A 13,867-nucleotide genomic window follows, 5' to 3' on the forward strand; every position below is an offset into this window, starting at 1 on the left:
CAAAATCAGGATAAAAGTGGGACTTTTGAAAGCTTTCAGGAGTAGTTTTTGTTGATACTCACTCATGTCCATAGCATATAAGCCTCATTTGGCATGTTCTGTACTCACAACACTTGTGCTCCACCCTCAACTAAGCTCTTGGAAGTACAGTTGCAGTACTCCTGCGCCCAAGCCCTTCATTGTGTGATTTACATACGACAGTGTGTAACACTGTTATGAAAAATATTCAATGAGATTTCAATTTTCGGAATTGTGGAGAAAAAAATTAGGGAAATCACATACAACTACACTTGTAGGCTGCCGAATTCACTTCCTATAAACGTGTGCTACAGCCAGCCCTAGTCGTGTGTCATTCAAACGCGGCTAAGATGACGTCCCTGAACTGTTTACAATTACAGGATTTATGATCAAACAGTAAGCACACATTTGATTAGAATTTACAGAGTTGCATTTTGTATTGTTCTTCTGACTGTTGGCTAAAGTAGTCACTAAACCATAAAATGATATAAAAAAAATCTACCCTGTTGAGCCAAAAGGAAAAAAGCAATGGATATCAAGTTTTACTTTATCCAAAAAGAAATCAAAATAACACTTCGCTTATAGCTACGGAATACATTATCAGAATCTGTTTTTAAGAACACAAGTTATTAGCTGCTTTAGGTTGTGTGTTGTCTCGGCAACGATATTGTGAAATATTGCATCTAAAACATTTTGGGTTTTAACCGTCTAGTTAAAAATGTTTCCATCTAAATTTCAGAATACAAGCAACTGCTACTAGAAAAAAAAGGAAATCTAAATTTCAAGAATACATGACTGTTATGCACACTCTCCAATGCAATGTAGCTATAATGTGTTATTCATGTACTTCGTCAACATCTGAACTAGTTTGTTGTTAGTGGAAATTGATGATGAACAAAATTCAAGAATGGGGAAAAAAGAAACTTCAGTTGAAGAAAAACACACAAACAAAATACCTACGAAACCTTTATCAAAAATATCTACGCTTTCTTTTCGTTGACTATAAACTTGGGTCTGGTGTTGGTTGTATCACTTAACCTCATTTCCAGCCTACTTTTGGAAGAGCTCCTGGAGTTCAGCATCAGTGGTAGCCTCGGTCTTCTGTAGTAGATCCTTGTCACCCTGGGTGACCCCCCAGCCATCCGGTTTGGCCAGTACGGGGCAGTCTGGCCGGCCGCTGGCTGGCTTCAGGTTCTCCCAGTAATCGCGACGAGCCCTGAAGTCCAGAGAGATTGACAACAATGGTCATGATAAGTATATGGGGAATCCATGTACAAATACCTACTCAACAGTGACAACAAGACGGTTAGCAAGACTCTCAAACGTTGTACGCCAGGCACCCATGCAAAGATGTTTGGGGTTTTTGTGCAGCACGTCTCAAACATTGAGCATTCGTTAGTGATTTCAACATCTCATCTTCTGTTCATGAACAGAGTAAAGCTGTGTCGAATATACTGAATATTCCATCATCCACTGATATCCAAATGCCATTTTACCAAATATAAAAAAAAATGTGAGCCATCTCGAGGACATGACGAAAGCGTTTGTGATGTAATTTTCTTGGTATAAGTTCATTGGTTTCATTGTGTGTCATATTTCCACATTTTTGTGGACAGCCATTTTACATGCTTAATTTGAGAACTTCCATGAGGAAAATTAGCCGTAATTTGCATCTTTAAAACTCATCAAATATCAGCTTGTCAGCTATCTCCAAAAAAATATATCAAGACATACGCGATATTCATAACAAAAGTTTTTTTACCTCAATGTCATTGGTCGAATATTCAATCAAATCCAAGTTCCAAAAAAAGCTTTTTGAAAATGCACAGCACTAGAACATAGCCTATAAGCTTGGGTAAATCTACCAGACTTATGAGTCACTGTCTAAGAGAACTGATATCAACCAAGTCATGAATGTCTTGGTCAACAATAACCTACCTAGCACGCACCCACGGCTTGGTATGCTGGCGCAAGCCATCACCCCACATGCCATGCTTCTGAGACCCAGCTGGTGTGCAGCCTCGTTCAGGGGATAGCTCCTCAGCAATGGCACGGACATGGTAAGGCTCCATGCCACAGCAGGCACCGATGTAACGCACGCCGATCTCATAGGCCTCGCGGGCATACTTGTGGCAGTCCCAGCGGGTTAGGATGCGCGGTTCCAGACCTTTTGGAGAAAGAAAGTGAAACAAATAGGCTTGAGTTTAGACAGATCCCTTGCTATTTCGCTGGGTGTTTATGAAATGTAGGCTCCATCTCCAGGTTTGACTTCAGACTCTGGATTCATAATTTGAGTCTCTGACTTGACAAACTCGACTGAAATTCTGCTATAGAGACAGCAAATCCTCTCACTCAAGGCCAATGGTCGGTTTATTTTCATTGGTTTGAACACGGCTGAACTCTCTTAAATCTTAGCCTTTAGATGAAGTTGATGTTGGAGACAAAGCCAGGATGTCGTAAACCCCTGTATTACACCTTCAAACACATGCCGTGTAAATGGACTGATGTTTATAGCATTAATTCTTGTGAAAATCTACAGCAGCTGCCAAAACTCACCAAAGGGAAACTCAGGGAGGTCAATGAATCCCTGTTTGCCTACATCTGGGGTCTTGAAGCCTAGTGGCTGGGTCATGAGGAAAGGCTTGAGACCTTCCTTGTCCATGGCTGCCTTCATCAGACGGATGGCCTCCAGGGTCTTGACGGGACCAAAGTGGCAGTTCAGGCCAACGACGTCAGCACCTATTAAACAAATCAAAACAATAAAGTCATCATATGTACAACGCTAAGGCCCTATAACCAAGATTTGAGTTTCTGCATGGTGGAGTTGACAGCTTTGGAGATGTTTGTGGATGCAACGTTTGAAGTGACAATTTCTGAAAAAGAAAAATTGGTGCGTGAACTACAAGTTCTACTCACAACCATCAGTTCTTTTTTTTTCATTTCAAATTGTGTATCCAAAAACTTCTCTCAAGATAGCCCAGTGGTTATGGTGCCGGACTTATGTCAGACAGGTATGGCACCTGTGTTCTTTAGCAAGAAGCCTTTCTCCACTCACGAATATACAGGGTGGATAAAAAAAACACTGAAACCGAGATATTATTGCTAATTGGAACAGAAGTAGGGTACATGTGAATCAAAGGGAGATATCCTTTGTTAGAGTTGAATCTCCTCTTTAAAATGACACCCTGGTCATGTCATTACATTCACGGTTGACTGAGCAGTGACCAATTTTATGAAAGGGTCTATTTAGAGAATTGCGCCACTTTTCAATTGTGGTTTTTGTTGTGTCAATTGTCACAGAGTGGAAGGCTATGGTTGCCAGTCAAGGCAGGTGGGGAAAAAACAAAGAGATTTCACCATGAAAAGTGGCGCAAGTCTCTAAATAAATCCTTTCATAAAGTTGGTCACTGCTCAGTCAACCATGCATGTAAGGACATGACCAGGGTGTCATTTTAAAGAGGCGATTCAACCCCAACAGAGGATATCTCCCTTTGATTCACAGGTGCCCTACTTCTGTTCCAATTATGAATAATGTCTTGGTTTCGGTTTTTTTATCCACCCTGTATAAATGGGTGCCTGTGGTGGTACTGGACTGTTTGCACTATCACCAAATACATGTCATAGCTGATGAACAGGAGCTTTAAAGTAAATTGCTTCAAGTTTTTTTAAACATGTAAAGCTCCACATTATGTGCTCAAATTTTCTAGCTGCTGTTCAGACCAGATGTTAACTAGTTTCAGAAAATATCTGCTTACCAAAACATGCTTACCAGCTAAAAGGTCATGCTATGTGTACTACTTGAGACTGGTAATTGCCCATTTGTTCTTTAATACCACATAGATTTGTTGAGTGACATTTCCTGCTTTAACAGCTCAATGAGTTTGGATCCAGGAATAAATAAGACAGACTTTGTACTGACCTGCTTTGGCTAGTTGTACAGCACAGTCACCGGCCGACACACCGTGCAGATCACCCTCAGGTCCGATGCAGAGCGTTGCAGCCACGGGCTTGCCGGTCTTCTTCAACTCTTCAACGGCCCAGACTGCTTCCTCTACATGCTCAAAGTACTGCGAACAATTCAACAAAAGGTATTAATGAATAGGAATAATTACGTTAATTACATATAGGTATCATTACATGTACGTGCTTGGCCGGTATTGAACAAGAACGTTTAAAACCAGCTAGGGGACTGGTCGCGGATAGCATCCAGGCTAGGGGCTGAAGTACAAAGATGGGGCTCCTGCACAAATACACAGGGAGTTACGGTACATGTGCTAAACGTTATCCTCCAACCAACATTTTCCCAACAAATCAAGAAATACTTCTTGTTGCCTTACCTCAGCAATGAGGAAGTCCACATCATTCTTGATGAAGACCTCAGCCTGTTTGCGGAACTGTTCTTGCACTGCCTCCTTGCCACTCCCTGACAGATAATTGGGGGTCTGTGACACACCCCCGGCCACCAAGGCGTTACCCTCATCAGCAACCTCCTTGGCTATCTGACAGGCGGCACTGTTGACTACTGCACCCTGTCAAAAACAAAACAAAAAACATCACTTGTGTGCAAGTTGGGAATTTGGTAGCTCAAGTTCTAGCAAAGAAATGTTCTTTTAGTAGGTAATTTAGAAGGAACGGGATGCTTGTATTAAGGATGACACCCATTTTTGTATTCAACCAGGTCAATCAATTTGAAACCTTGAAACAAGAAGAGAAAATAATTTGAGGTTCTTTCAGCCACTTCTATGTCTTATGCTGTGATCAATTCTTGTGGTGTACAAGTAGTAAATGTTAACTTGAGTACCAAAAAAAGTTACTCACGAACAGTGAAGAACTCACAAGTAGTTGACCAAATTGCCACAAAAGGGAAAAATATGACAATTACAAGGGTCCAAGAAGAGTATGCAATTATGCATGAAAATTCAACAAATTATTGGAAATAAATTTTGAGTATTTGGGAGATGACAGGTCTTCATGATGCTCATTAACATGAACACACTTCCATCATTGTGAATTTCGTCGCAAATGTTTGGTAAGATCATTTAAATTCACATTTGCGTATGAAGTACATATATGAACTAGCCTTTACACAGATAAAGACACAGCAGGGAATTGCCTGGAATATGTGCACATAATCTGCGAAGGATAGGCATAAGCAAAGTCTATGCATGGGCATGCTTATAAATAGAGATGGAAATGCGCATTACAATCTGATAACGGGAATATTACAAGCTTTGAGATTAACAAAAATAAATCTCATGGCTTAACTACAGAATTTTGCGCTGTTCTATTCCTAAAGAGCAAGTAAAGACATCGAGCACTGACGCAGAGATACCTTGTTAAACAATCAAATACAAATATCACAGAATTCTCTGTTGCAGTAAAATTGGTGAATGTTGCTAAAAGGTATGTGGAGCTATGATATTTGGCCCATGTCATTGTCCTAATTTAGAGACCAAGCCATTAACAAATGTAAGTATTGTATGGCTTTGATGTTTGCCATTGGCACCCTTTGGTGGATAGCCAAAGCCCTAGCCCAGGAAGGTCATTTCAGATGCGGCTTTCAAGCTTACAGTATGCTTCTCTTGGGACACATTGCCACGGTTCTCCAGTTTATCGTCGCTGCCGTAGAACGTAAAAGCCTGCATGACATCGCTGCCGGCACGAAGAAACTCACGAGCGAGCTGACGAACTGCAGATTGAAGAAATATAACAGTACTCATAAAATACACAAGTGTTTAGAATGCCTAGAGTAGCAAGAAAAAATACAAGTATGAGACTTAACCCCTTAAGGACAGCAAGCGATCATGGCCGCGGACTGATTTAAGTCTATGTGCCGGGGAGCGGGTATAGTGGCATTGCCGCACGTACACATTTCATTCATCTCCCACCTGTTGTTACCGGCAGGTTTTGATTGAAAGGTGTTTTTTTTTGTAGTAGGGAAAAGTTTGGAGAACCCTCATTATTCTTCCAAAACCTAATTTACTAATTGAAAGGACCTATTCTTCTAAATTGAATAGAAGGGCTTTTAGTGTTACGAGCTCACTGAGTGCTTTCCATTATGCACCTCCCACGGGCGAGAGGGCGATGAATAGGGGCTTTTGTTTAGTGTACGTGCGCTCTGTGTGTAGGGTACGCTCGGTTGATCACACTGGGCTTTCTGTGTACATGTACATGTACACAGTGTATAGGCACTTGCATACACGATGTCTTCCAGTAAAGACGAGCAAACTTTGACTGCTACCAGTGGTTTAGATTCTGATTCGGAATCTGAACAAAGTTCAGAAATTGAAAGTAGTGACAGCGATTCTGACGAACAAGTCCCGTTAGCAACGTTAGAGAAGCGAGCCAAGACTACCCAATCAATTCGATGGAAGGACACGGACAACTTTCCTCGTCGATTTGGCTGTCATGGAACAACGGGAGTTCAAGTGCCGGGTTTGAATGAACTTAGCGAAGCAACGGAGATCTTCGAAAACTTCTTCCCTCCCGAACTGGTGGCGCACATCGCCGATGAGACAAATCGCTACGCCGCCCTGAAACCAAAGCGTCAATCGCCAAGTCCAAGTCACATGAGGGAATGGTTCGATACTACTCCAGATGAGATGTCGGTGTTCCTGGCCATGACAATCATCATTGGAATAATGCCCAAGCCGGACTTGAAACTCTACTGGACGAGAGACCCCGTATTTGAGACCCCGTTCTTCCCCAACACCATGCCCCGTGACCGATTCATGGAGCTGCTGTTCCATCTGCACTTACGTCAGGCAGATACGAATGATCGCCTCTACAAGGTCCGCCCGGTGATAGATACACTGACTGAGAACTTCAAATCAGTCTACCTTCCCGACAGCCGTATATCCATGGACGAGTCGCTGTGGAAGTTCAAGGGAAGATTGAAGTTCAAGCAATTCAACCCCAAGAAGCGCGCCAGATTTGGCATCAAGGTATACAGAGTCTGCCAAAGCACGGGAGCTGCCGCCGGATATACCTGGAACTTGAAAATATACACGGGGCAAGACAAGAGCGATACACCGGCAAGTACGAAAATCGTACTTGACTTGAACGCAGATCTTCTCGGCAAGGGGTACACCGTTTTTCTTGACAACTGGTTCAGCAGCCCTTCTCTGTTTCTGGAACTCCACAGTCACAAGACCAACGTCGTCGGGACAGTCAGGAAAAATCGGAAGGACATGCCCAAGGACTTGTGCGACTTGCAACTTCGTAAAGGCGAAGTTGCATATCGCTCTTCAGACAAAGGCCTGCTTGCCTTGGTCTGGAAAGACAAGAAAGATGTACGCATGTTGTCTACGATGCACACGGCCGCAATGGGGGACTCCGGCAAGTGCGACCGTTACAAGAAGTCCATCGAGAAGCCCAAGTGTGTCATCGACTACAACACAGGCATGAAGGGCTTGGACATGTAAGACCAACTTGCCTCATCTCGCCGCACGGTCAGAAAGTCCATCAAGTGGTACAAGAAACTGTTCTTCTACCTGCTAGATGTCTGCCTTTTGAACTCTCATCTTGTGCACAAAGCATTGGGTGGGACTGACAAATACTTGAATTTCAGGTGGACACTAGTGAATGAAATACTAGGGGCCCACACACCAAACCTCCCTGTATATCGATCTAGAGGTAGACCCGCCCGTCTTCCTGGTCCACGTAGACTGAAAGGAAGACACTTCCCTGCTGACATACCCTCAACGGGGAAACGTGCTAGGTTGTTCAAACGTTGTGTTGTTTGTTCAAGAAATTTCATTAGAAAAGAAACTAGATTCATGTGTGAAACTTGTGAAGTTCCCCTTTGTCCTGCCCCTTGTTTCAAAGTTTATCATTGAACCAAGTAAATTGTTTGATACCCTGGAAGACATCTTGTATGCAACCCACCTCACCAATATAATTTCACTGTACAGCATTTCAGTTTCATTTCAGTTGTAATTATAAAGAGAGAAAAGAGAAAAAAAGACATTTGTAAATAACATTTGTATTCAGTTCAGTTACTTCATTTTATTTGAAATGATGAGAATAAGAAAGTAAGAGAAAATAAGAAGTGCAAAATCATTTTTGTAAATGTGAAGAGGAATAACAAAGAAATGACAAGAAATATGTGACAAAAAATGAAACAAAAACCAGTTTCTGTCTTTGCTTTTTTTACAAGTATATTTTATAATATAACGGGGAAAGAAAGTCATGGTATTGGGGTATTTGGTAAGAAAGGAAATATTTACAGATGAGATATATTTTATGGTATGGATAGTAAAATGGGGGAGGGAATACTAGCGGGTGAAAATATTCACAAATAGCATCAACTATTCTACAAAAAAGAACACACGTAATACTGAAAGATAAGCAGCCCGATCACAGTGCAGTCTTTTTAGGTATACCAACGTAAATGTACATACATGTACTCAAAGTCATGTACATTTTTGTACATGTACTGGGCCTACGTGGCGCGCAATCCAGCACCTCGGCCTGGCCGGCACTGTGTGTGTGTGTGGCCCGGCGATTACCGCAGACATATCCTGGTTGACCCCACCATGTACGGTCGTAGTCATTTAATACCGGCTGCCCGGCAAGTACTCAAAAAACAAAACCGGGTTTAAGGGGTTATTAGTAGTTTGACAAAGACAAAAAGATTGCTCCCATGGCATTGCCAAAATTTGTCTCGTTTGATCAGAATTCCTGACCACTAACGCTGAAGGTCAAATTTTGGGGTCTACAAAATTAGGAGCCTATAATACAAACCATTCTGTATGATCCTTTATATGATCCTTATGCAATTGTTCTAATTATCACAGTTTGGGAAAAATTGGGGGAAGGGGGGGGGGGACACATGCCTCTGTTTGTGAAAAGAATATATGACCACTTTACTGTAAATAATGTACATGACACATCCACCACATCGTTCTGCAAATACATGTATACCTGCAAGTCCAAAACTTTTTTGACATGTCATGTCATGCCTGTGCTCTCATAGAGTAATACACGTTGTAAACTAGTTAACCTTACGATGCTTGAGGATTAAGGAAAGCTGAAATGCCAGGCAAGCACCAATAATTACCTGCATCAGGAAATTCTACGGCTGCCTCTGGTGTCCAGGGTCCAGCCTTGACGTAGCCACGCTTCTCCAGTGCAAAGACGTACCCACCGTCTCCGATGACAATCTCTCCTGCGTTGAGACGCTCCATCAGGCCTCTCTTCTCCTGAAAAGACCCAAATCAGAAGCTAATAGTTTAAATCATCTACCTAGCCCATGGAGGTACAACTATGGAATGCGGGGTCACGAAGTTGAATGCCAGGTTGCGCATATATGAGGCTACAGCGCCCTCTGTCTTCTGCACCTCCAACACCCCCATTGTGATTTAAATTCACCATGGAGACTAACGTTTATTTGTAACTTTGCCTCCTAAGAATTAAAAAAATGATGTTGCTTTTTATGGCCCTGTACTCTATTGTGATTCTTGCTTAGGTTATAGACAAGTTAAAAATATTGTTTTTGTCACCAACTCAGACCCGGGCCTAGTCCAGTATCATTATGGGGCAAACCAACTAGAAGCCAACTGACCAGACATTTCTGCCAAATGAAGGGTAGAATCAGAAGGAACATCAACATGCCACTTTTTCGACTTCATATGGTCAGTCATTGCAAATAAAATTATGTTTATAAAGAAACATGAATTAAGGACTTACAATACTTCCAATTTTGTTTGTCACTGTTACTGTTAGTGTCAGTCACGATGTATTTTCTGACAGAAATTGGGAGAATTTTAACTCAATTCAATTCAGTTTCATGTTTTTGCAACGTCTGATCATTTTTTCCGTGGTATTGATATACTGCATGCATTCTACCAAGTCAACCAAATGTGTACCGGGTATTTGCATGCAATTGGGGACCCCCCTATTGTCCCTCTTTTGTGTGTACTCTAACTTTTTAGGAAGACCTCCCATATGTTTTGTACACGAATCCAAATTGGGGACCTCTCGTGGACCCCCCATTGTCCCTAATCCTCATTCCTTTGTTGGTACTGTAACTGTTTAGCAACAGCTCTCGTTGCTTTTGTACACGAATTTCAATCGTGGACGTTTGGTCAATCATGGAGGTAGGCCTATTTTTTTTGCCCTAACCCTTTTGTCCTAGGTCCAGGATAGCCGGTATTTACAAACATGTACTCCCCACATTCTTAAGCAAATGACAGTGCTGTAATGATGCCATTTGGGGGTATAAACAAACATGACAAACATGAATCCAACAGCCTATGACTACCAGCCTGATGACTACATTGGTTAAATCTCAAAAATTACAAGATGTAGTAACCCTAACAATCCCAGTCCAATCAAACTCCAACACCAGGTTTTGTTGGAATCTGTTGGAGTGAGTACTTGACCAGCAAACTGATTTTGCTTTACATGGGGTCAGGCATACCACCGTAATCAGAGTCCAACAGTTTGGGTGTAGAGTTACCATATGGTGTTGGAATTTGCAAGAGTGAGGAAGGTTCCTAGCAAATTGCTCAAGGGGTTAGGATTAATCTATCTTAAAACTTTAGATTGAAGTGAAGTTAGGGACCGACATGTTGGCCTTAAAATTATATTTTTAAGGCAATCAATTGCAAGGCACTCCTGCAGGGCACAATCGCAGAATACGTCCTCCGCTCGACCTATACATCTCTCGTAGCCCGTTACGGAGTCACAGTTGATTGCCCTCAAGATTTAACCTTTTCAGTACTACCAGTATGTACATGTACCTGTGTGTATGGACACGCATCACGCTCAATTGCACTCCCACTATATATCCGCATAGCCACTCAGGGGAACCATACAAAATAGCGAATGTAAGTAAGAAAACAATTCAATACAAGCATTTTTTGATGCAAAAGGGTTGTTGAGAGGTATTTTGTGAAGACAGAAAAGACAACAAAATTTTATTTTTATTTATTCAAGCTTTTTTTTTTTTTTTGGAATTGCCGATAAAATGTTTAGGGTCGCAGCCTAAAAATAGGGTCGGTCAGGTATCTGGAAGCAGAAGTATTTTTTTTTTTATATTTTTTTTGGCCTACATTGTAAATACACGTTTGTTTAAATATAAAATAAATGAATTTCTTTCGATTTTGGTAAAAACAACTGCATGCAAAATATTTTAAATCATATCATATTGAAAATTTGAGGTAAATAAATTAAATCCACATATCTTATAATAAATTTTTGTCGAAAATCTAAGAAGCTTAGTTAAATCTTATTAACTTATGCATGAAAAGAGTTCCGAGAATTTTCGTTTTGCTAAAAATCAAGCATGTGCCAATGACATAACATTTTTCTCCAAAAATAGAAACATATGCAATATAACTTTAGTATGCCGTGGCTATATTGTTAAGTACATGGACAAATATATTTTTTAATTACCCCTCCATCAAAAACATAACAAAACCACCCTTCTGTAACCATGTTCTCCGGCATTTATTGCTCATTCTAATACACCTGCGATAAATCAATCAATTATACAGGCGTGCACACCTGCAACGCGGCCGACCATACCATGGCCGATCCGATCGCGCCGTCTCAACACATGGTTGCATGAAACACATCATTTCAATTTTAAAAAAAACACAGGTATTGGCCTACTTTTAAGTTTAAACATTACGATTAGCTCTTAATCCCACAGAAATATATTTTAAGGCATATTCCAACAAACAACTCGGTACCGAAATCTGCATCTTGGCGAAACAGATCGTAAAATAAAGACGCGATAAGGTGCACGTCGCATTTCGTGCTCCGTAATTCTGATTACGCCCTCTGTTGTTTTAATGTTTAGTGAAAGTTGACCGAAGTTGTCTTCACGTTTCGGAGTTGGACAGCGACACTGATTGGAAATTCGTAGCGATGTTCTTAACTTCTTATTAGTTTTCTGGGCCATTCAATAATGTTACGTTTTGTATCTAGTCAGTGCGGCAATAATTTACACTCTCTTTGATTTCTTTCAACAAAGTGGCTATCGTTACGGCAGCCGTTGTTTAGCGCCCTCTACGATACTTTGATACGCACGCAGGTATATAATTATTTGTTTCCCCACGTTTTAGCAAGCAGTGCGACAGCTCAGTCGATAGAGGGTAGGATTTTGCACCGCGAGGTTGCGGGTTCGCATCCAGTTATGTACTCAAATTTTTTTCCTTTTCTAACCTGAGGCTTTGGAGGATTTTTTTTAAAAGGGAAATAAAGTCCGAATTTCATAACGTTCAAATTCACTTTTTTTTCTTCTAATTTTATATTTTCTTCTCATATTTTATAAAAGTTCCAGTACTACCGTAGCGATAGAAAATGGGAAATGCGTTACAGCTGCCGTAACGATAGCCACTGCCATGACTGCGTTCTTTCAAAGTACTTCTCGGAAAAGCTTTTGATTTCCGCATAACTACATCTAGCCCCATAAATGTGGCCTATTTACTGGACTGCCTCCGTAAACATAGGCCACACATCCACATGTACAAAAATCGTGTCGACGGAGCCAAATTTTGATTTTCACATTTAGGCTTAGTTTGTAGGGTTTTTTTGCTTTAGAAGGATACTCACCCTCTTTATAGGCTAATCAGAAAGTGCTGCCTTTTTCAGATGTATATTTTTCGTGAAATTTCCAGATTCATTTTTACACGTTTGCGTATCAAAATTTCAACATGAAATTTCACAAAAATTAGACATCTTAAAAATGCAGCACTTTCTGATTAGCCTGTAAAGAGGGTGAGTATGCTTCTAAAGCAAAAAAAACCTACAAACTAAGCCTAAATGTGAAAATCAAAATTTGGCTCCGTCGACACGATTTTTGTACATGTGGATGTGTGGCCTATGTTTACGGAGGCAGTCCAGTAAATAGGCCACATTTATGGGGCTAAACTACATCGAGAAGAAAGGCGACGTGACGATGGATCAACGACGGTGATTTTGACGTCGGTCCGTGTTGTGTCATGTGTGTGAAAAAAATATGAGCCGAGAAGGTTGGTTGCGCGAATATTGGGCTGCGCGAATATTGGGCTGCGCGAATATTGGGCAGCGCGAATATTGGGCAGCGCGAATTTGGGGCACCGGACATGGACGATAACTCAAGCTAGTCAGCTAGTACACCGGGTTTCATGGGTTCGAGAGACGAACAAGTTACCATGCGAGGTTTCTTGGCATCTGCCATGGTTGAACCGTCCCTTCAGCTGCTGACTACAGGGAGAAATGGACCGGAAATCCAAGTGAATAATGCCAAAAACAGAGGCAAAACCGACGAAATGGACGACAGATGCACCGTCACGTAGTCTGGAAGTTCTGAAAAGACCTTAGTTATAATATCGTCCCCACATGCCCCACAACAGAGTGCACTACGTTCCTAGAAAGCGGTTTTAGGTTTGCTTTGTACATGAATATCAAAAAGTAGACTCGATGACCCCTGAGAACAAGCGTGCATGAAACTCGCGCGCGATCGCTACACCGCTATGGAGAACTTGAAAGAACATTTACATCTTTTTTATATTTAATTCAGTGAGGCATTAATTATTTATACCTCCGCCAAGGAGGTTATGTTTTCATCGGATTTGGTGAGTTTGTTGATTGGTTGGTATGGAAGTTTTGGACGGATTTGCATCCAAAATAGGGGTGGTCCTAGTTGGTACAAGTACAAAGCTACAAATCGATTCGATTTTGGAAGTGATCCGGATCTGTTAGTCTCACATCAGTCAGCCAGTCAGTCAAGTCGGCTCGAAACGTTGCCGTGAGGCAAGGGCGGATCCAGAACACAATTTTTTGGGGGGCCAAAAAAAATTTTGGTCCCCCCAAAAAGTGGGTCTAAAAAATTACGGCGTGGGGTTCGGGGCCCGCT

General features: G+C 41.5%; 2 protein-coding genes across 2 annotated transcripts; one reads left to right on the plus strand and one right to left on the minus strand.

Moving 5' to 3' along the window:
* Window positions 1-425: 425 nt before the first annotated feature.
* Window positions 426-13,345, minus strand: LOC119740668 (betaine--homocysteine S-methyltransferase 1-like). Its single transcript, XM_038216041.1, has 8 exons — window positions 13,163-13,345; window positions 9,080-9,221; window positions 5,589-5,707; window positions 4,356-4,547; window positions 3,938-4,085; window positions 2,575-2,757; window positions 1,957-2,185; window positions 426-1,234 (listed from the first exon to the last, which is right to left on the minus strand). The coding sequence occupies exons 1-8, from the start codon at window positions 13,187-13,189 to the stop codon at window positions 1,069-1,071; spliced, it is 1,206 nt and encodes a 401-aa protein (XP_038071969.1). The 5' UTR covers window positions 13,190-13,345; the 3' UTR covers window positions 426-1,068.
* On the plus strand, window positions 6,072-8,129 carry LOC119740667 (piggyBac transposable element-derived protein 4-like). The gene has a single exon (XM_038216038.1). It carries the CDS (start codon window positions 6,222-6,224, stop codon window positions 7,440-7,442), a length of 1,221 nt encoding a protein of 406 aa, XP_038071966.1. The 5' UTR covers window positions 6,072-6,221; the 3' UTR covers window positions 7,443-8,129.
* Window positions 13,346-13,867: the final 522 nt, after the last annotated feature.

The sequence above is a fragment of the Patiria miniata genome, unplaced genomic scaffold (assembly GCF_015706575.1).
Source record: "Patiria miniata isolate m_02_andy unplaced genomic scaffold, ASM1570657v1 HiC_scaffold_5, whole genome shotgun sequence".
Lineage (NCBI taxonomy): Eukaryota > Metazoa > Echinodermata > Asteroidea > Valvatida > Asterinidae > Patiria > Patiria miniata.

What these genes read in the sequence shown, in the direction of transcription:
- LOC119740667 (XM_038216038.1), top strand. Translation starts at nt 6,222, where the DNA reads ATGTCTTCCAGTAAAGACGAGCAAACTTTGACTGCTACCAGTGGTTTA.
- LOC119740668 (XM_038216041.1), bottom strand. Translation starts at nt 13,189, where the DNA reads ATGGCAGATGCCAAGAAACCTCGCATG. An exon ending in TGGACTTCCTCATTGCTGAG is followed by an intron (nt 4,086 to 4,355) that starts GTAAGGCAACAA and finishes AATTGTTCGCAG; the next exon opens with TACTTTGAGCATGTAGAGGA. An exon ending in AAGCCGTGGGTGCGTGCTAG is followed by an intron (nt 1,235 to 1,956) that starts GTAGGTTATTGT and finishes TCTGGACTTCAG; the next exon opens with GGCTCGTCGCGATTACTGGG.